The 22,454-nt window shown below is 41.3% G+C and overlaps 1 protein-coding gene across 4 annotated transcripts in view; it reads right to left on the reverse strand.

Annotated features, from left to right (window-relative positions):
* Nucleotides 1-3,413: 3,413 nt before the first annotated feature.
* Nucleotides 3,414-22,454, reverse strand: part of BLVRA (biliverdin reductase A) — a 29,908-nt gene continuing 10,867 nt past the window's right edge. The window contains exons 2-8 of one of the 4 annotated variants that reach the window (XM_053934090.1): nt 21,229-21,383; nt 15,941-16,068; nt 14,177-14,296; nt 13,455-13,552; nt 11,990-12,097; nt 11,416-11,587; nt 3,414-6,644 (exon numbers count right to left, since the gene is read on the reverse strand). In XM_053934090.1, the coding sequence (XP_053790065.1) occupies nt 6,371-6,644; nt 11,416-11,587; nt 11,990-12,097; nt 13,455-13,552; nt 14,177-14,296; nt 15,941-16,059 (891 nt within the window). In that variant the 5' untranslated portion in view covers nt 16,060-16,068; nt 21,229-21,383 and the 3' untranslated portion in view covers nt 3,414-6,370. Of the gene's footprint in view, nt 6,645-11,415; nt 11,588-11,989; nt 12,098-13,454; nt 13,553-14,176; nt 14,297-15,940; nt 16,069-16,780; nt 16,850-19,629; nt 19,650-21,228; nt 21,384-22,454 lie in introns of those variants that run through there. The other 3 variants (XM_053934109.1, XM_053934101.1, XM_053934086.1) reach the window with 3 other exon arrangements.

Consider the following 22,454-nt stretch of genomic DNA (forward strand, 5'->3'; position numbering starts at 1 on the left):
TAGGTTTCAGCATAGTAAAAGAAAAGGTCTAAACATGAACACTGTCTATATGAACAAAATTAGTAATTAAAACAGTCCCCATATTCAAAAATACAATATTAAAATGCATGTACTGTCAATGACAGGGTAATGTCAGCATCCAGGCCTTTTCTATAATAAATGTGTACTTTGCTTCAGTACTAGAAAGAAAACTGCTGAATTCGATAACAAGTCCAGCAGTGGTGGAATTAATAAAATGAAAACTCACATCAGAAGAAACTGAGAAAAGGGATACTCACCAAGTCTTTGCAAAGACATGTTATCTACAAGTACTTTTTATAATAAGGGCCAGAATAAAGGAGAGATGACTACTTACAAGGGAATTGCATAGTTTCTAAAAGGTGGAGGAGCCCTTGATGTACATGAGAGGAAGAGAGAGACAACAGATATAAACAACTCCTTGAAGAGTCACACAGGAGGAGGATACTGCTGCCTACTCAGACAGAGACACCAGTGATAAATCCTGGCATCAAATAAAAAACCCAAATGCTGCCAGAGCACTGCTTCCCAAATTATTGGAAGAGACTATTTTAATTAGAACTATATTTGAATTGCAGACAACATTTGAATTATGTAGAGAAAAAAGAAGAACTAATGGTTCATTCACTGCCTTCTACTAATACAGAGCTTTATCCTATCTGTTTCTGGAGTGTTTTAGAATTCCCAAAAGACAGAATATTCACAAAGGGACATTATTTCAGAAAATATTATTGTTAATATTATTATTGTTGTTGTTACCGTTATTATTACTGCTATTATTATTGTTAATCTGTCAAGCTTGTCTTGACTTTCTGCTAATGATTAACTTAGCGTTTTAAATTATTTTTACTTATTTGTTACTCAAATAGCACCCATGCACAGAACATCAGTAAGCCCTAATTCGTTAATTACTTATTCACTGTCTTGAGGCAATCTAGCTCTTTTAGAGACATGTTACTGGATTCTTTGTTGGTTGACTTTTATCAGGGAAAAGGGATGACTCAGGGGAGGTCAAGCAGGATGGTGCAATACACCAGGTGTGGTAAATAGGAACTCCAGAAGGCAGGTTGTAACAGCAGCAGCAGCTAAATCAGAAAGTCAGCTAACACACAACATGATCTAAGATACCCTGAGTAAGAAGTTTTAGAGAAGTTTTTGGAAGTACTAACCTAGATGAAGTGATTTTTATTACATTAGGACACATTTATTTTTATAAGTTCTAGCATGCATTTCTGCAGGCTACTATTCAGAGCTTCTGATGACGGTAATTTTACTTAAATTATTAGTTTGACATTTTTCTGCTTATTGACCTGCTGGGCTCCAGTAAGGTGTGTTTATTGCCAAGATGTGGAAGACAAGCACTAAACCTGGGACTTCGTAACTGGTAACACCACAATGGTCCCTGCAGCTTTGTTGCCATCACAAAGCAGCAGCCCTGTCACTTATGTCTTGTTCAAAGGTGGGAGAAAAGCTGTCTGTTTTAATCAGGTTGGGTCAGCAAGAAAGCAGAAAGCACAGGTTGGAAGCTGTGTTTCAGTTCCCTTTGCAGTCCAAAAGGTTAAGTGTAAACCAAAGTTACTGTTGATGCTGCTAAGGCCAGGAGCAAAGGGGCGCTTCAGGCTGAGCTGAAGGTGTGTTTCCCTGGCCTGATGAGTTAGCCCAGTGCTCCACTTGGGCCACCCAGCTCTGCTGAGAAGCTGTGCAATCTGGTCAGATGAAATTACATTGCAAGCGAGCCCTTGTGGTAACAGAGGTAGCTCAACCAGAGCTGGCTCCAGTGTTTTGTATTGAAACAAATTGTACTGCATGGACATCTTCTGTCTTCCCATCTCAGGGCTTGGTTCTTCTGGATTAGAGATGAAGTCTGCTACTGATAATACCTCTGCTATATCCCTTCTTTAAACAAAAATTCTGATGGGTTTCTCAACAGAGTCCTGTAACCTTATTTAATTCAGCCTCTACAAATAGCAGCTTACATCAAATATCTCTCTATTTTGGTTGTATCTCTACAACCAAATATCTCTCTATCCCTGTCAAAAAACATGGAGTTATTTTACTGGAGATCCTTAGCTTCCTGGTGTTGTGTTTTATTACTGTTGCACAGAGCACATCACATGCCTCGAGGAGCAGTAAGTGCTACTGCATGAACTACATCAGCACAGAGTGCTGCCAGTTGCCCTTTGGTGCACCACTCACTGGCAAACTGTGAAGATGTCCAAGGCCCTGGATCATACTGCCAACCTGAAGGAATCAAACATCTTGAATGACAGCTGAAAATCGATGTACAGTTCAGTCTTTAACATCGTGACCCCTCTACAAACTGCTGGAGGGGTTGCAATCCCAACTCAGCCCTGCAGTTTTATTCAGATGCCATTCTGAACATGCTATTCATTTTTAAAAGCTGGTTTTGATGCAGTAGGACCATTTGAAAAGCAGCCCCAGTCTGCACAGCTGCCAGCCCTTGCCTTCCCCCTTCCTTGTCTCTCTGATCTGCTTGGGGGAAGGTTCCAATGACATCCTCCTCATAAATAATGAGCTCCTGTGGGGTCCCCTGGTAGTCTTTGCCTTCCCCCTTATCCCACCTCCCATGTTCCCATACTGTTCCTGATAGCCCTAAATAATCACAAAGGTAATTCAGACCCTGTTCCCAGGACCCACAGAACAAGCTCTCAGGTTGATCCCAGAATGATAGGCATCTCTCCATCTTAGCCAGAAGTTATCGCACAGCTTTCCAGCTCCTCATACCAATATCTAGTTTCTTTGCTTTTTGGAAATTTCCCATTCCCATGACCTCTAGCTCTCTGAGAAGGGCTTTGGATCAAACCACTTTTTCCAGGTTTCAGCTAGCTTGCTGCAGTTAGTGATACCACACCTCTCATCTGCCAGAGTCAATCTCCAGCCTCTGTCAGGAAAGGAACATCTCTCCTCCACATGGGAGCATTGAGTACCATAGCACTTTCCAGGAAAATTCATAGCATCAGGCAGTTAGGTTCCTGCAGAGGAATTCCTGGAGTGTTCCACAGGAGCAGGCTAATTTCCAGCAGAATGAATAGAAAATCAACTACATCTAAAGAACAAAATATAATAATTCCTCATGTCACATCTTATACTTGCATTTCCATACCTCTGTATCTCTAAAAAAGCCTGGGTTCAGGAATTTTGTGAGAGAGCTCATGAGGTGAGGTAAAGTCACAAATCCTACCACAGCTGTATTCAGAACTTTGAAACAGGAGAAGGAGGCAGCTGAGGTCTTTAGGGTATTATCACAGCCTATAGACTCTGGCAGGATTTCATAGATCTCAAGGAGTGAAAAGGGAAAAAAAAAACAATTGCACCAGAGCCACTTTCAGCACAGGCAATGGGAACTGCTAATAAAGGACAAACAGAACAAAAAATAATGATTATGAGCCCCAGTATTTTATTGGTGAGTTTGATGCCTAGTTGAACAATACATACATTTGGAACTAGACATCCAGTAGCTCCCATATACAAACACCCATGGTACCTTGGCAAATTCACAGGGCAGAAGGAAAAGCCATTTAGATGATGCAGGCTCCCAGGAGCAGGAGACAGTAGTAGGTAAGAAGGTCAGCTGGAAGGAATGGGAGGGGAATGAAGGAGAGTGTGGGATATCCAAGCTCTAGGCATCTGCCTTCCCTAGCTCAAATTAACCAGCTAATTTCCACAGGTGCTCTCTGTAGAAGCAAGCTTCTCCAGAGGACAATTCACTGCACAATATTATACTGCTGCTCTACACAGCTCCCATGAATTTGTTTCGTAGGGAAATACTGCTCCCACCAGCAATTGAAAAGCATGCTCAGGGAGATGTGCTCACTAATTCTGCTGCCTAGAGATGTGTGAATCTCCTTTCCTTTTTCCCTCTCTCCCCAGCTACCCATTATGAGTCAGCATGTAAGCAAGTGGCATTCACCCCATATTCACAGATCAGCAGTTCGTCAAGGAACAGGAACTTTCACTGGCTGTCATACCTAGCAGACACACAGAGGAGATTCTTATTCATTCTAATTCCAGATGGACTGTTTGTGTTTTGCCGAAAATCCACTTTTCCCCCCTCACAGAGCATCAGATCTGTCCACGCCATGTCCAACACAGTGGCACAGAAATCCCTGTGAATGCTCGGTAAGGTATCCATTTGGGTGGACAAGCACAGGATCTGCCTGCAGAAATCTGCTGCCAGTTCACATGGGTCTCAATCCACTGAAGGCCACAGGAGAATTTTAACTGATTTTCACAGATAGGGTAGATTTAAACAAATGTCACATGCAGAACTCATTCACACATCAAGCTCCAGTCACTGCTAAAATCTGATTTGGAAGAAAATTGTACACACTTTTCTTTCTTGTTTCCAGCAGAGTGAATTGTATCCAGCTCCTGAAGGAACATTTACCCAAAGGAAGACTTGTAACTGTCAATAATGACTGGCTGCAATTATGTATACATTCACAACATTATATGATCCCTAATTAAAAATTTGCCTATATGATAAAATAGAAAAAAAAAGAAAAAAAAAAGAGATTGCTTTGGTTTGAAAGAACAATTGCACACACTGAAGTTGGCTTCTATATTAATACAGCATCAGCAGATGCTGTAATTAGAAAGTAAAAGGCAACCAGAGGAATTGTTAATAGCAATGTGCAGTGCTTAGGCTTCTAAAACTAAAATGCTTCTTTAGGGAAGTGATAATGTTTTCATATGTGAGCCTGTGACTACAGTAAAAATGCTAAAGACCCATTCCCACAGGTGTCTTATGCTATAACCTGGGCTGGTTTTGGCTGGGGTAGAGTTAATTTGATTCAGAGTAGCTAATATGGGGCTGTGCTTTGGATTTTGCTGGAAACAGTGTTGATAACACAGGGATATTTTACTTATTGCTAAGTTGCATTTGCACAGCCTCAAGGCCTATCTTGCTCTCACCCCATCCTACCAGCAAGTAGGTTGGGGGGGCACAAGAATTTGGGAGTGGACACAGTCAGGACAGCTGACCACAAAGCAATATTCCATACCATATGGCGTATAAAGCTGGGGAAGGAGAATGAAGGGCGGGACATTCAGAGTGATGGCACTTGTTTTCCCAAGTAGCTGTCGTGGGTGATGCAGCTCTGATTTCCTGGGAGTGGCTGAACACCTGCCTGCCCATCAGAAGCAGTGAATGAACTCCCTGTTTTGCTCTGCTTGCACATGCAGCTTTTGCTTTATCTGTTAAACTGTCATTATCTCAACCCACCTTTTTTCTCCCTCACTATTACCTTTATGATTCTCTCCCCCATCCCACTGAGGTACAATAAGCAAGCAGCTGCCTGGTGCTTAGTTGCCAGCTGGGGTTGAACCACGACATAAACACATGGATATATTTGCAAATTGCTGTTTTCTACAATGCTATTCTAAATTTATCACTATTCCTAATGAATTTCTCTGTCTCTAGAAGTGCATTACTGATATTCTTTTCTTAAATGCAAGATATTTATTATTTTTGCTATGATCCACTCCCATGCCGAATTAGAACACAAATGAAGGAGAATAATATGCTGCTTCCAGTACAGAACCAAAAATATTTAGGTTCAGTAATGCATTAGTTCAATGCATGTTTCTCATCTCTGCTGGGAAAGGATTTCTGTGTTGGCACAGGGCACCAGAGAAATTGAATGAAATCAACATCTATCAAGAGACAAGACTCTTCTATTCTGGTTTGATACCAATACAGATTTAATTTGACGATAGCTGACCTCCAGTGTGAAAACCAGCCATACCCAAAAAAAGCAAAAAACCACATAAACCACCCCCCCCCGCCCAATTCCTAACAGGCAAGACTACTAATTAGACCAAACACACAGAACAATTCAGGGCAATTCGAAGAAAAGGTCGAGACTGTGGTGGCACAAGTTCAGTATTTCAAGTAAAGAGGTGGAAAACTGAACTGGAACTTCAGTCTAGAAAATAGTACAGGAATACTACTGAGACACATTCATTTCCAGACATATCTGGAATGGGGGGACAGACCTTGAGAGAGAGAATTATATATAGTATTTACAGTCCTGCAGGATCTACTGTCAGGGATATTCCCAGCTGAATCACAGAAAACCTGGTTGCTGCTAGGCTCCTAACTACCTGAAAGAACAGGGATGCATCAGAGCAGGGGAACTGCTTTGGTCTGGTGCAAACCAGAAGGCACAGGGTATAGCCCGGACTCTCCCAGAACACCTAGTGAGCCCAAGAATCACAAGTAGTCAAAAAAAAGGTAATGAAACAGAAATAGCAACTGCTTGATGACAACAGAGACTTCTAGCCCTACAGCTTTTCTGTCTGCCATGTTCTTCCTTCCTTAAGAGCAGTCTCAGGAATAGATTTTCTCTGGCTCTTCACAGTACTGTTGGATCATCTCAGCAAGGTCAAGACACCGCAAAATTCGCCATTTCTCAGCAGCCAGCTCCTCCTTGGAGACCTGGCCCAGCAGTTTCTTGGCAAAGAGGTTCTGATCCTGCATGAAAAGGCCCACAGAAGACCTTGGGGCTTCAGGGAAGTTCTCCAGGCAACCACTTGTGAAACAGAAGTTGATTTTCTTTTCACGTCTCATCCCTGGTCCCCTTTCTTCAATCCAAGTCAAGGGTCTAGTGTGAAGGAGCAGAAAAAAAGTATTAATTAAGAAATTGAATCAACAATTCTAATTTGTTTGAGTTGTTTTCTCAGTATTTGCAGAAAATGCTCTAATAAAGGCACAATTTTTGAATATCAATTATTGCACATTTAGGCAATGCGTCCTGACCAACATGCCTTGTGGTTATAGAGCTCAACAGCAGGTAATAGTTTTAACTCTGCCACTGTTTCATGCCATAACTTTCAGCACACCATCTAAGCTCTGTCCAGCTTTGTTTTCCCTATGCACAATGTGAAGCAAGCAACATCAAGCCACGTCATAAGGAAGAGGTAAGTTTGTGGGTTGTTTGTGGACTTGGATGGAAAGTGCAGTTAAATGTCCAAAAATTTTGTACAAAATTCAGTCACAGCTAAACTCAAAAGGCCCTCAATGTCTAGTCATTCCTCCAGCAAGAATAGATTTAAGTCACACAGGTACATAATCGTGACCCAGGTGCTACTGTGCGAGCTGAACCCCAGTGAACAAATTCACTGATACAGACACAAGTGTCCATACTCTGAACTTTCAAAATGTTTCGTTCTCATCACTGGGAACACTGTGCTGATGCTAAAAATTATACCTACACAGACTCTTAATAAGGGCTTTCTTAATCAGAGCAGAGTCCTGTCTTATGCCAACAGGATAGCACAGTCTCCAAATAAAGGCTGGGGAATAGGCCACTGACCTGCATAGCTCACACCTTCTTTCCCAACTTCCATCTTGGCTCAGGGGAAAGGAGCCATGGGACATGCTGTGCCACTTCAGGGGTCTTAACAGAGTCCTTGACCCAACACTGCAATGCCTTTGAGGAATGGCCCTCAACATCAGCCACAGTCACAATGCTCCCTTCCTGGTCTTTTGTCAACTGCCTGAACTGTACCATTGCCTTTCTGCAGCTCATTCATCAGCACTCACTACTGCCTGTGTTTAGAGGATGCACATTATTTTTCTTACTTGGTTATTGATAGCCCTTCCACAGTCCTTTATGGCCTACTTTAGCCTACCACTCACAAATTATGAAGGCATCAATAGCCTGGAAGAATAAATTCTGTCTCCAAGTTCTGCCCATGAAATCTTCAGTATCATTAGATCTGGAAAGAAAGTCCTTATCAATCTGCCCTGAACACATTCTGCAGAGTGCTCAGCTTAATGTTTCTGCACCTTTCATCTTTTACGCTCTAGGATTCAGTTTCTATATTTACATCATCGTATCAATTATTCTTTGCTCACCAGTACTTATACATCTTCACCACTTCCCCTACAAATTAAGCATGGCCAGATGAACCTGATTGAACAGAATGAAACAACTGGAGGGGGAAAAAATATCCAAATCACAGCCCGCAAAAATGCACCAAAAAAAAAATCTCAGAGGACGAATAAATGCAAAGGCACCATGTGTTTTAGGAAGTCCCAGAGCCAGAAGGGTGTTTAGGGGCTATATTGCTCAGTGTTTTCCATGTTCCCATCCTACTTCCCTGAGGTAAAGGCTGTTGATCTGGGTCAGAGGCGGGCTGCTAAGCAAGCTGGGCTTTGCTCTGACTTGACAGAGCTGGTTTTATATTCCTATGATAGTAAAGAGTCAGAGAGGGTTGAGGCCACTGTTACTCAAAGCTGCTTTATCTCAGGTGGGTAGGCATGAAGAAACCACTGAGCAGGCACAGGCAAAGATTTCCATTATGTAGTAGCAAGGAGCTCTTGGTATGATCTGGAACAGGCCCTATCAGTGCAGGATCACCTCCCTGGGGTGATCTAGAGCACATGCACACCAGTGATCAGGCTCAAGTGTATGCCTTCTGCTCTAGCTTGGGAAGCCACTGAGCCAGAAACACAAACATGCGGAGCGGGAAGAATTTAATCGAAGTTATTAGAATGACTGATTTAGATCAGTGAGTAGGAAAATGTTGGATTTACTAATAGATTTATCTTCTTCTGCAATTGGATTTTTAGTCATGTTCCCAAAGAGAGGTTGATTCTACTTGATTGGTAAGCAAAATGTACTCATTTTTAATTAACAACAACTTCTACTCTGAAATAAGCCTCTTGTTTTGCTATAAGTATGTTGTAAGCCCACACATTATTTAAGCAGTTTTGTAGCTTAAGAAACAGATTTGTATTTTATGTCAGAAAATTGTGAAGGGCTGTAGCTTTTTTTGGGTAAACAGACAATTTACCCACTTTTATTAAAAATTTGTATCAAAATATTATCTACTTACAGATACATTTAGTTATTTAGAAGTGTTAGTAGAGTTACTTACAAGCAACAAATCCAACGTTTTTGATGTCTGAATAGAGCCGGGTTATATATGTTGGGTAGTTAAAGAAAAAGAAAATTTAATCAAGCACTAACAAACCACCTTTATACTGACTGTTTGCAAAGCAAACAGTCTCCAGTGAAGAAAACACCCTGACTTTCTATGGCCATTTTGTCTTTCCAAATTGTAAACTGATAGCATTTTCTCAGCTACATTGAAAAAGACTTTTTGCTTTCCTGTTTCCCTTTTTCCTCAAATAATGAGCAGACCTCGCTGGACTGCTATAGCTCAACAAACTAGTATGAAGCAAACATTCTTTTTATTGCCAGAAGAATTAAGCTGGTTTCATGTTTGAAAGAATTCTGCGTCCACTCAGCTTAAAATTTCATGCAGCGACTTCTGGAGAAAGCATCTATTACATCATTTTCTATGAATGTTCAATTTGAAGGTATTTTATTAGACTCTGTAAGCTTAGCTCTCCATAAAAACATAACTTCAAATGTTTCTTGTCAGTACATGTTTAGGAAATATCTTCAACTTCTTTTAAACATTTTCCTTTTAACTATTTGAAAATGCCAATATTTTAAATTTATCATTAAATCAACAAGAGGCTCCCTTAGCCTGCATGAGAATTAGGCAATTGGACCCTATCCCTAGTTAACATTATAAGAAATGCTGCCCAAATCATTATCTCTCCAGCTTGCACTAAAAATTGATTTCTGACATTTACTGAATCCAAGCTCTGTAATTCTGGGACAGGAACTGCAGTCCCAAACTAGATGTGCTGTCAGTAGAGGTTTGGCTCTTCCTGGATTGCTCAATGCTTTATCACAGAGAGGCTGTCAGCTCAGCTGTCTTGGACACACAACAGAGGCAGAGGTCATCCCTTCAAATAGCTGGGTGCAGGCATTAACACACCTCCAAAATCCATCCAGAGCCAGACAAGCAGCAAGGATGGGCTGTGCAGTGGAGACAGACTATACCCTTTACACAAATCCCTGCTTAACAAGCAGAACACAGGCTCCTGCATTCTGCACCTGCTGTATTTTCCAAGGCAGAAAATAGGATGAATTGACCTGATTTCTCAAGGTTACTGTATTCATGTCTTTCAAAAAAGGATGGGATAGCTCTCATGAAAGGTACAGACCTTTCCCCATCCTTCAGCAAAATAAAGGTTGGGCAAATTAGATCTGTAACACCACCACAATTACTGCTGGGCCATAACTTCACTTGACAGAGAGCGGGCCAAATTCTCTACTGCAGTAACTCCCCTGACGTCAGTGGGGAAGGTCAGCAGGAAATATGGCCCCAGCACCGAACACAATACAGGAACGCTATGTAATTTTTCACCGAACCCAAATTATCCCAGAGGCATAAAAGTGACTGTCCCCAAAGTTATTAAAACACTTATGGTAAGAAAACATTGATCCATACAAATAGTAGTGGCCAAGAGAAGCAAATATCAGTAAGTGCTGAGGAGCAGGGAAAAAAAAGTAATCCAGAACCAGTTCTGTATCCAGCAAATATCATAAATTGCAGCTAAGGACTATCCAGGAGACAGGACAGCTAGGGAAATGTTTAAACCACCCACTAGTTCCATCTGCTGGAATTAGTTCAAAATCTCACCCTATCTAGATCTTTACAGCTACTTATGTTCCTAGCAAATTGCTAAGAGGGTAAACAGAACTTGTATACAGAGTTCTGTCCTCTCACAACTGCATTTTAAAAGGAATTGGAAATGCTGTTTTATTTAAAGAGAGAGGAAGATTGCTAAGACAAGATGATAATCCCATGATAAACTGCAATGGGGTTTGTAGAGCAGCTGATGAAATGCTTAAGTAGACCTGTGGTGAAATTAAGAGTTTAAAGGAGCCCTGATTATTCACTCCCCAAATAGCTAGTCCTTCAGGTTACTACTTTAACTACACATTTATCTAAAACCCTGGGTTAGGTTTCGGCTTTTTAAGAGGTCTATCGGCATATCTGCAATCAAAAAAAGAAAAAAAAAAAGAACATGGAGTTCCATCACCATTGAATAATTTCTTTCTACTTTTTCATATCAGATAATTCTCAAATTGTATCTGCTTGCTTTAAACTGTTGTAAGTAACTTCAACTTATTTGAAAGGACGTGAACTTTGCGCAGATTGGCCCAGAATGACCAAACCTGAGAGTTTCCACCATTCTCTGGACCAAGCTGAGTAGTCAAGCGACACAATGAAATACTGGGGACTTAGTTGATAGTTATGATATACCAATTTTTAGCAAGGCTATTAAAAATATCCTAGTTGATAGGAAGGATATTGTCACTGCATAATAAAAGAGAGATAAAACTCAATATTATAAAATGCATCTTTAAAAGACATGCACACTTTCATGCTAGCCTCCACCCATTCTGTTTCCACAAGAGGAGAAGAGAATGCAGAACTCCTGCAGGCAAAAGTCCTGCAGATGACGAGGAGCCTGGCTCATGTCCTGCCATAGACATTACTCACTTCTTGTTTGCTGTCTGAAAGTGAACAGTCATTCTGGAATAATTCTTATCCTTCTGCTTCTCTCTGGTGGCAGAGATAACAGTGAGGTCTCCGAAGAGGTCAATTAGCCACGTCAGACGGGCAATTCCACTGAAAGCTGGGAATCCTGATTTGTTTTCATCAAGGACACTACCTGGTGGAATAGAAACTCTTGAGAAATAGGAAATAGAATAATGCCTTCTGCATAGGAAAGAATTAAGAAACTGCAGTGTTGCAGGTTTAAAGATCAGGGTGTAGAAAGGTCAGTAGATGGACTGAGCAAGAAAGTCAATAAACACATTTAATGTCGAAATGGATCAGTTGATGAGCTATGGAAGGAAGGGCTGCACAAAGTACATATACAACAAACCCTTCAGGACATGTAGAGGACAGGAGGGTGCATGTGGATTCAACGAGAATTATCCAGAATGAGTACCTGTGTCTTTACTCAGTTTATAGACAGAGTCTTGTGTGAAAGGACTGAATGAAGCCTGAAAGCACTGGCATCCCTGGGGAGCAAATCCAGATGGACTTTGATTTCTTCAGAGCTACTGACCTGTGAAATGCAAAGTTCCCTTCACCAGGTCTTTCCCAGCCACCTCTTTTTTCAGCTGCTTATACTCTTCAGTAAGAAGTTCAATGTGCTCCACATGGAGTACTTTACCTGCCATTAAAAAAACCAAAACAAAACCACAAGAACATCAGGACAGATTAAATAAGTTTTCTGTGTTAATCAAAGTCATGTCTAAACAGTAAAGGCTTCACTAGTCACCAGTGTGAACTCACACAGAAATATTCATGCGTGGCTCACAAAGTGATGTCAGGAAGAAAATCAAACATGGAAACATGGGCCCTGAGCTGAAGCATCAATTTAGGTTAAGGATTTTCAGGAGACAACAAATACAGAGACTGCAGGAACAGTAGCCACTACGTTTAACAGAAACTCTGTAAGGAAACTCAGTACCCAGCTAAGGCTGAAACATGAGTCTTCAGAGTAGCGGGTGGATTAATTCTTGGCTTCTTTTCCCTCACATTTCCTTGTTCTGCATTTTTCCTCTCGGGGTAGTAGGAAAGAAAAAGGAAGGGGGAAAAAAACCCATAATGCTCAGACCCAGACTGAAACAATTTTTTAAGGAATATCTCCCTCCAATTGCATTTAATTGGGCTACTTTGAAATAGAGGTTATCCAATACAAGTTAAATGTGTCCTTCATTCAGTATGTGTTTTTCTGGAAGATTTCCAGGAGAATCATTGTAGGCTGTTGACAGTAACTGCTGCTACTTCAAGAAAAGAGACATAAATTCTGCTCAATGGGAAACCATTTGGTGATCAACAAGGCAGTAATGTGTTGGTACAGGGAAACAGCAAAGCAGAAATCCTACACCTCCAGTGTTTCAGGACAAAAGTCACAAAGGAGATCTTTAAGAAGCAGTGGTACAAAAAGTGCAGCTTGTGCAAATGACTTGCACTCCGCTTCTGCCCAGCACTGCTCTTCCCCTTGCAGCCCCATTCATCCCTTTACACCACTGGAATGGGACCACACACTTTCTGGAAAAAAAGATTTTGCTTAGAGATAAGCTGTCTTTCAGACAGGGATGCCTTGCTGGCCTACAGTAGCATGAGCAGCTGTGTGTGGCTAGCACATCACAAATGCTAGAAGCTAGGAGAGCTGTCTACAATTTAATTTCCAGGGAAAGAGAGGACAGGGAATTGCACAAGTCTGATAGCTGCACTCATCAAGGGCTTTCCTATCACAGTGACAAAAGTTTTTCCTCTTTAACTGCATTCTAAGCGTCACAAATAAAGGCTAGAGTTTTTGTGAGGGCAAACATACCTTATTCTTAGCACTGACATTTGTGTGTTTGTTCCCCTGTTGGCACAAGTCTTACATCCTAGACTGGCACATCTCTGAGACAGTCATACTCCCTTGCATGCGATGACTAAAAGTAGGCTGGAGACTTGCCTTTGAGTTCGGACCCAACAGGGAAGACTGCTTACACTCTTGAGAACAAATGTGTTACCTTTCTGCTCAGCCATCTCCCAGAGCTCATGGGCTGCCTTAGCAGACAAAGCCATGGGGTACTCAACAAGGACATGTTTCCCAGCTTCCAAGAACATTCTGAAAGGGATAAAAGGTCAGCCATTAAAAAGAATATTATTCTAATCCTCTCTCACCATGCAAGCTGCTTCTCATTCCCACAGCCAGCTTCACATGGAGAGATGCACAACATGGAGTAACAGAAATAAATGGCAACTTTCCTAGGAAGGATGGTGTAGTGGCTACATCACACATTTAAACAGCAGGGGAGCGGGGTTTTAATGCTTCTTTTGCCACAGAATTCCCTCACTCACCTATAACAAGTTGCTAAAATGCTACAGCATTCAGCATTGCAATTTATGACTTACAGACTTGTAAGCAGTTGGAGTGAGGCACTGGACTACCCTTCCACAATATAATCTGTGAGGAAAGGCTTTAAATCCTGTTTTAAGCTGCCTGTCCATCAAACACAGGCCTAGAGGTGCAGAAATGGAATTACTTGGGAAATTAATGCATCTTAAATCCTACTCTCTTCCAGGGCTTATTGGTGCTCTGGGAACTCACTATCATTCACTTCAGGCCTCTAGTCTGGCAGTCTTTCCTCAGTGTTCATATCTTCTCCTGCAACAGCTTTACATAACTCCTCTGTGCTTCTAAAATACAGGGGAAAAGGGCAAAAGAGCAGGGGAAACCCCCCCAAAATACCTGATGGTTTCTTCATGGCTTTTGTTCTCTGTGCTGATGAAGGCTGCATGAATGTCTTTGCTTTCCAGAGCATCTTCCAGGCTAATCTGCTTAGCATCATTAATATGGCCAAAACTTCTCCTGTATATTCAGCATAAATACAGCCGTCACGATCCATTTTTCCCAACCATACGTTGTGTAGCAGTACTTAAAAACTGCTCCCATGGACCACTGTCCATGTACTGGCAGTACCTAAAAATTGTTCCCATGGACCACAGAGTTCAACCAGGGTATAATAACCAATTTCTTATCCAGGAAGAGCATGAGCACTTACAGGCAACAGTGAATGGAGAAGAGAACCAATAAAAATGGACCAGTGTGCAGGTGGTGGTATCAGTCCAGAAACTGGCCTGCTATTGAACTGTCAAGTCCTTTTTGGTTTTGGTGTTTCGGTTTTTAATAAGCATTACCAAAGAGATGTTGTGAAAGAGTGACTTGAAAGAGACCAGTGCTCCTATGGGAGAACTTCTCCCCACCATCCTGGACAATGTGGACAAAAGCACTCAAGGTGGCAGCGATGCACACAACTGCAAGTACAGACAAGCAGGAGAGGGACAAAGGAGATGCTTGGCTACGATGGCTCATCTTGCAACACACACAGCATGTTAGTGCTATGGGGAAAGCTCTCTTGGGCAGCAAGCTGAGCACAGCTCCAGCTGAAAATGAAAAACACATAATCCCTCCAAAAGCCCTTTGCATTACTACTGACTGGAGCAGGCACCCTACAGTGTTAAGACAGGGCAGGAAGGCAGGCCACAAGCAGGACTTGAAAGCAAAGACAGGTGGTGATTGTGTGTGATGGGGATCCAAGGAAGATTGCTGTGAATCATGAATTTCAATAGCACTGCTTCTCAAAAAAAAAAAAAAAAAAAAAAAAAAAATGGCGGAAACCCTATCTTCAGTGCTCCTCAAGGTTACCTGTAGCACTGGCAGAGGCATCAGAGAACCAAAAGTGTATTTGGCAGGAAGATAAAGTGGGTGACCTGATCAGTCCTTTCTGTCTCAAACAACCCTGTACAATCTAAATATAGCTGGAAAAACACATTCGCAATCTGAGATCCATTAAAGGTACTGCCTAACTATTTCAAACTTTTATGCTCCACTGTAATGGATCAGAGAGTCCAGCAGGGATGCTCAGAGGAAGGACCACACTAAATTTCCACAGTTCCAAACTAGTGAGAAAAACTCTTGTTCTCTAAGAAGCATAAGAAGGATAAAAATCAACCGTATTGCATGTAGCAAATCATGAGATTTTTTTTAGATATCTACAGGTTCAATACCTGGTTTAAAAAAAATACTAGAATTTTATTATGAAGTTGGAGTATTGGGGGAATTAAAACATGTTTTTGCAAAATAACTTTTTAAAACTCTGTAAAACTTTTTTTTAAACATTTCTAGAAGTGTCATGCAGACATGAGATCATTATTGTCTGCACTACCTTAAATCTACAGGAAATTCCAGTCAGACAACTTATTTTTATCACACAGATTCTACAGCAAGAACATTTAGAACAGCAAGAAAAATTTAGTTTTTCTTTTAGTAATTTCTGAAAGATATCTCACTAAGGTAACCTATTTGTTCCCTCTTGCAAAGCTTTCTGTGCTCACTTCTGAGCTGCCACTCAGAAGGACAGGCATATTTGCACAAACTTTCCCTTTTTGGCTTGAAAAAAAAGAAAAAACATTGCAATATACATATTAGACATGCTAAGATGAAATTTCTAACCTGGATACAAATCCAAAGAGTTTCAGATGCTCAGAAGGGCTGGAAGGCATCGGATTCATCAAGTCTCGGATTCGTGCTAAACCAGCAATTCCAACTCCAACCACCACTGTCCCAAACATTTTGCTAATCTGTCCAAAAGAAAAAAAAAGGCAACTTTTTTTTTTTTTTTTGTAACAGGGATGAGCGCAATTGGGGGGAAAGTGTGAGAATGGATACTCTTGAACCCTGCTTTCATAGCAGCAAACCTTATTCAGGTGTCAGCAACCAACTAACAAAGATGTGATGCTATAGGTTACTGAGCTCACTCATATCCCATTGAAACGGGATCCAGCAGTTCAGCCTGTCATAGGACTGGTCTTGATATTTGTATTTAACAGCTATTAAATCACAGCTCCAGCAAAGTTCTTCCTCTCAGTGAATAGAAAGCAGACTTCAAAAGTGAAATATTCTTCTATTTATATCGCCACTTCCAAGCTGGAAAGGAGCCAAGAGGTTCTGCAAACCCAGCAGAACTTTATATAAACCCTGCTGACTTCCTGAGCATCTGCAGCACGGTGCCACGCAGACAGTCCCAGTGTTCAGTAGCATAGCAGGAATACTTTGGGACAGGAAGCAAAGAGCATCTCTGCGTTCCCCACGTAACCACCAGCACATCCTACAATGCCAAGCTGTAACCAATCACCGAATTTTATCAAGATGCTTACTTGACATTTCCATGCCCAAAGAAAGCTCTGCCATCTCTTTAATGACAAGCAGGCATCTCTTTAAGATTTACATCTCCCAAATGCAATTGCTGACACAACTGCATAATACAGAGGGTGAGACAGGTATTGCACTCACTGGCTGGGCTTCTGGGCCTCTGGCAATAGTCTTCTGTTGGTTTTATGATTTGCTGTTCATCTGCGGAAGCACTTGACAACTGATGAAACCTTTCAAACCTGCACTGTTCCAGCATCCTGAGGACTAGCAACACGTTTTAAATTAATTGAAGATTTACAGGAAAATGGCCTAAAATGTGTCAGATCAGATCAGACTCTCTTCATTTTTTGTTCCTTCTATCTCATGAAAACATCCCTTCAATGTCTGTTTCTTCTGTTTCAGTCTTCTTCCTGCCAATCCCTTCACTTGAGTGAACTCTTTAGATCGTTTACACTACTTGGCTGCAGCCCTTCACATCTTTCTGAGATTGAGATGGGTAAATGGACAACCCCACTTAAGTCCTCCTTGTGCCTCTTGTCTGACGGGATGACAGTGCAGCAGCAAAGCCATAAGTGACTGTTCTGGCGGTGCAAGAGGTTGACAGCTGCTGGCACAAAGGAAAAAAGATCCCCTCTCCAGTCACATGCCATGTCTGTATTATGTTTTCCTTTAAGCTCCTGCCTATGGTACTGAATGCCCCTCACTTTATACATGCCAAAAAGATACAAAGGTAAAAAACAGAGCAGCATGTTTAGTGTAAGAAAATAAATTAGTGATATATCAAAGAGTTCTCATGGGGAATTACAGTGACATTTTATTACAAAGTATTTGAGGTATGGCATGGTGACACTATTCACCAGGGAAAAGAAGTGTGTAGGGCTGGGGTGGGGGTGGTGGGGGTGGGGGCAGGTAGAGGAGGGCAATGTAACCACAAAACTCAATTTTAGTACCACACACAGGCAGAGTCCTAGTCTGGGCTCTCCATCACATTTGCTTTTTGCTGTGGCCAAAGAGAAAAAGGGACAGACTTGCAGAATGACCTCAGCTGGAAGGAGCCCCAGAAGGTCACCCAATCTAATCCCCAATCTAATCCCCACTCAGTTGCACCAGAGCCATGCTGAGTTCTGACTGCCCCATGGCTGGCAATCCTTCAACCTCCCATGCCCCTGCCACAGCATTTGACCACTGTCATAACAAGAACTTTTTTTAGTATTGTAAGGCTCCAAATAACCCTGATCAATGAGACTTTTAAACGGGCTTACAGTTGTTTGTGTACTCTGAGTTAGCTGCACAGGAGAAATACCAAGAGGATACTCTCAAGAGGTCAAAACAACAAAAAAGATTTTACTGGCAGCTTTAGAAAATCAGACAAATTTGGCAAGTTTAGTGCAACATTCAATCAACAGATAACACTTTTTAAAGCATTAACTTGGCTCATTCAACTTTGCAAACTTAAAGACAGTTCAATTTTAAGTTACTCAAAAGTCCAAGAAGAGGGAATTAGAAGACAGAGCAAGAAAGAAAGAAAACCACAACAGATATAGAAAAAAACAAACAGCTCCTGGGTTCCAGTGGTGTACAGACACATATTCCAAGAGGCAGTACATTCAAGACATCTGACTGCTTTGTGTTAGGCCTTAAATACCCCTTGGCCTTCCTGGGCCCTTCGCCCAGGTGGGACTTTGGTCATTCAGCCACTCAGGAGCTGAGCTAGGGGCTCCAGAGATGGGCGTGGAGCATCACCTCTAGTGTGCCAGGGATTGGCAGCCACTGCCAGGCTGGGATACAGGCTCTAGGGTGGGGGTGTACAGGGCAGGGCACTGCCCCTTCCTCCACACACATACAGCCCATAACATCTCGAGACATCAATCTTTCCAGTCTCTCACAAGTCCAGCTTGAAAAGAGCTGATCAGGAGCTTACTTTAAGTTCAGAAATTTTCAAGGTTAGTGGAGTGTTAAGCTGTTAATATTTTCCCATTGCCTTCAGCGGGACTGGGAGTTGGAGTTGTACAGCAAACAAACTCCCCTGAACTTCCTACAGTCATGTTGTTTCCAAGAACTACTTTTTTTTTTTTTTTTTTTTTTTTTTTGCTGGTGAGCTGCTGACCTCTGCTTCAACAAAGTGGAGAAAGTGGGGGAGCTGACTACCTTCTTCAAGGACCAAAGAATGTCTCTCTGCAGATGCTCAGGTAGCTGAACATCAATATTTTTGCCTCTCCTTCTCCAAAAAGAATTTCCTGGTTTCTTCTGATCTACTCAAAACTAACATTTAAGAGAAGCAAGAAGATTTCTATCTAAGAACAAAACTTGTTACTCTGCAACCTGTTGCCATAGCAACCAGCCATTTGTCCAGGTCAAGGGTTCAGTGGCTAATACACTGAAAGAGACAGCTATTAAATGTATGGTCCAGAACCTTTGCTTACACACGTAGCTAACAGAAAAACTGCTGTGTTTGCATTCCTGCTGCGGCTTTTTATTACCCTCATTTTGCTCACACACCAAAATCTGCAGCTGCTCAGGGAGAAAAGTAAATTAGGTGCTTTTTAGAACTGTTACAAACCAGGTAAGAGCAGAATAGAGAATTCTCATCTGAGAGTCCAGATGAATATATAAAAGTTTACTTCTTCTTTCAAATCTCAAAGAGGATAATAGCCACAATAATCTTTCAAGTACAAAAATGATGAAGTAGGAAACCCAAATCACAAACTGCTCTGCCTTCCTTTCACACCTTTTTGTTAAAATCAGTGATCTCTGCTAAAGCTTTAATAAAAAAAATTTCAGAGGCATTTTCAAGGCTGCTGAACTTCGATTCCTGTCATACTGAAAAAAAGTCATACCGTAAGTGATGCAACAGTATCCAAAAGCATTTTCTCCACCCTTTACTAATTGGCTGCATGAAAGCAAAGAGAGCTGATGAGAAGATTAGGAGATGTCTTTCATGCTCACATGCTGTGACTAAGGAATGTCTCTCACATCACGGCAGCACCCACCCTGGCCAGGTTGCAGGCAGCCCTGCCAGGCTCACCACAGGTCCCCTCTGAACTGGGACAAGGGGGATGGTGGCTGACACTGACTGCTGTAGAAGCTCTTCCCCACTGACAGCCAGCACAAGTGGCTCCTCTTATCAAGGGAGATGAGCCCTGCATGACACAGAGAAAGAGCTGAGAAAGGCAAATAGCTGGAGAGGATCATTTATTCTACACCAATATATCATCGTACCATCACCCCCCTGCTCTTCAGCTTTCTGTGCTTCTGCTGCATATTTCCTTGCATTAGATCAAGGGTACCCTGTAGCAATTAACAAAAAAAAAACCAAAACAAAACAAAAACAAAACAAAACAAAAAAAACCCCAACCAAACAAAAAAAAAAAGTAGTCCATACCAAATAGTCTTGCAAAATTTAGCAGCAAAACAAACAATGGAGTAAGTCCAAAGAAATCCATTATCCAGCACCAGTGTTCCTCCCCAGCACAATCACAAGTGGGATCCTATATCTCAAAACTGCTAACACTCACTGAAATAAGCCTGAGGGAAGTGAGGCTTACCTCTGTTTTGTGCAACATCACTAAGGCCATGCAAAGTAGTGCAGAAGCAAGCTAAAAGACAAAACTTAGGAATTATCTCCCCTTCAAGAAAGTTTTTCATGGCATGCCTATATGTTACAGAATGAGTACAAGCACCTTTCTCCTGTAATATATAAAGAATTTCAGTAAGCCTCCTGCATTTTCCCTGCAGTTTACAAACTCTCGTTCCCACAAATATGAATGAGTGACTCACATCAGAAATCAAAATATTTTATAGTTAATGTCACAGTTATAGTTAATAACACTGATGCAGAAGGCTTTCCTCCTGGAAAGGAAGCAATTTGGCAGGAAGCAATCTCAGCCTGGTGTTTTAAAGTGTACTGCTTCAAGTGCCACATGTATCTTAAGAGTAGCAGAAACCGCACAGATAAGTATTTAATCTGAAAATACTGTTGTCAAGGACCACCAAAGAGACCCCAGGCCAAAAAGAACACATATGTAAAGGGGAGGGAAAATATGTTAATGATTTCTGGGAAATTATTATCATATGTATGTTTATTCTGGGAAAATCAATGAACATATATGTAAAATATAGTATATAAACAGGACCACTTCTGTATTCAACATGCATGATTTTTGAAGAAGATAGCCCCTCGTGCATCTGGCCAAATAAAAAATGCTAGCTTCATAATGCTACACTGGCATTAAGGCATTTTTATTATTACTGATGTTTGGTAACAGACTGAGGAAGTTTTCTGTTGCCCTGATTTTTAAAAGTGTTAAGTTTTCTTTTATAGTTCTTTTGAAAGTTTTAAAGTTCTCATAGAACTTCCTTTAGCCTTCTGATAATGTTTACATATTTCTACTGGAGTTCTCACGCAGGGTTCATGTAAATAATGATTGTTTTGCATTCTTCTTTGTGGGAGGAGAGAATTGATGGACTGTTGGTTTGACCAGTGTGGTTGGAGAGGTGGCAATTTCATCCTCCAATCCACTGTCACTTTTGGAATTCTATATATTGCAAAGTCAGAAATAAAATTGGCTGTTTTTCTCTCTTGAACTCACCAAGCTTCTGTGTACTCATTTCGTGTCCAATAGCGACAGTTTTCCAGAGCTCCCTTCAAATGGATTTGTTGTTTAGATATCGTACAAAATATTTTTTCTCTCTTACTGCAGCAGGGCCCTGAGATGAGGGTTGCAGCACCTTTCTCATCAGAAGTCTACAGGGAAATACCAGATAGACAACAGCAGTCACTGAAAATCATCAAGATGAAAATTTGAGGTTTCTCTCAGCCCTAACTTTCTGATTTCAAATACCCAGAGACCTGGCAGATGCTGTACTCAGGGTGTTGGTACATGCTACAACCTCTTCCACTACATTGTGCTCTCATTGTCTACCCTGAGCATGAAACATCTGCCCAGAGCATAGAATGCAGAAGCTGAACAGAGTGCATTCTGTTAGTGTTGTTAGTGTTTCCTTTTACCAAGGAAATATTCACAAATACTCAAATTTAGCAGCCTATTCAAAGGCATAAATACTTTTTTTTTTTTCTGCAGGAGACCAGTTACGCACTTTAACTTCTGTATATGCTGAAGTACCTCCTGGAAAGAGACCCTGCACAGGTTCCCAATTGAAGATCTTAAATAAAAAGGAAAAAAAAATTGTTTGAATTCAGTTAGCATGATGGATTATTTTTGCTCTGCTTTTACTGCAACCTAGAGAGAAAAGCAAAGTCTTCTTCAAGAAAAAGACAGCCACAAAGGTGACCCCCAACATTCTTCACCACTTCTCTTCAAAACATTAATTGAACACAAAATGAGAATAAGAAATTTTCTCAAAAATCAGAAATTTTCTCAAGATCATTTACAGTGTCCATATTTCAGAGGAAAACAGCAGCACCTGGAAATAAAGAGAGCAACCATGTAGATTTTCCTTGAGAGCTGTTTGTTATAGACTTAAATATCTACCCTTGCCAGCACCTCTTCATCTCTCCCACCCATCTCTCTGGCTATCACAACCCAGGCCACAGCCTTCTGATAGGCACATTGGCTCTGTTGAGTGAGTTATAACTTCAAGGCACCAACACTCACAGAGGTTTGCCAGCAGAAAACAATTTCTCATCCTAACTGGCACCACTGTACTTTGGAAACAGCCAAAGGGGACTTTTCCTCCTGGCTTTTAAATGCCACTTGAACAATATGCCTGCATTGTTTTACATTTATATGCAGGTTCACCAATTAAATTATGGTTTTCCAGCTGACTGCCAAAGTTGAAGTTGATATAGGTACAT

This window comes from Vidua chalybeata, chromosome 1, assembly GCF_026979565.1.
Source record: "Vidua chalybeata isolate OUT-0048 chromosome 1, bVidCha1 merged haplotype, whole genome shotgun sequence".
Lineage (NCBI taxonomy): Eukaryota > Metazoa > Chordata > Aves > Passeriformes > Viduidae > Vidua > Vidua chalybeata.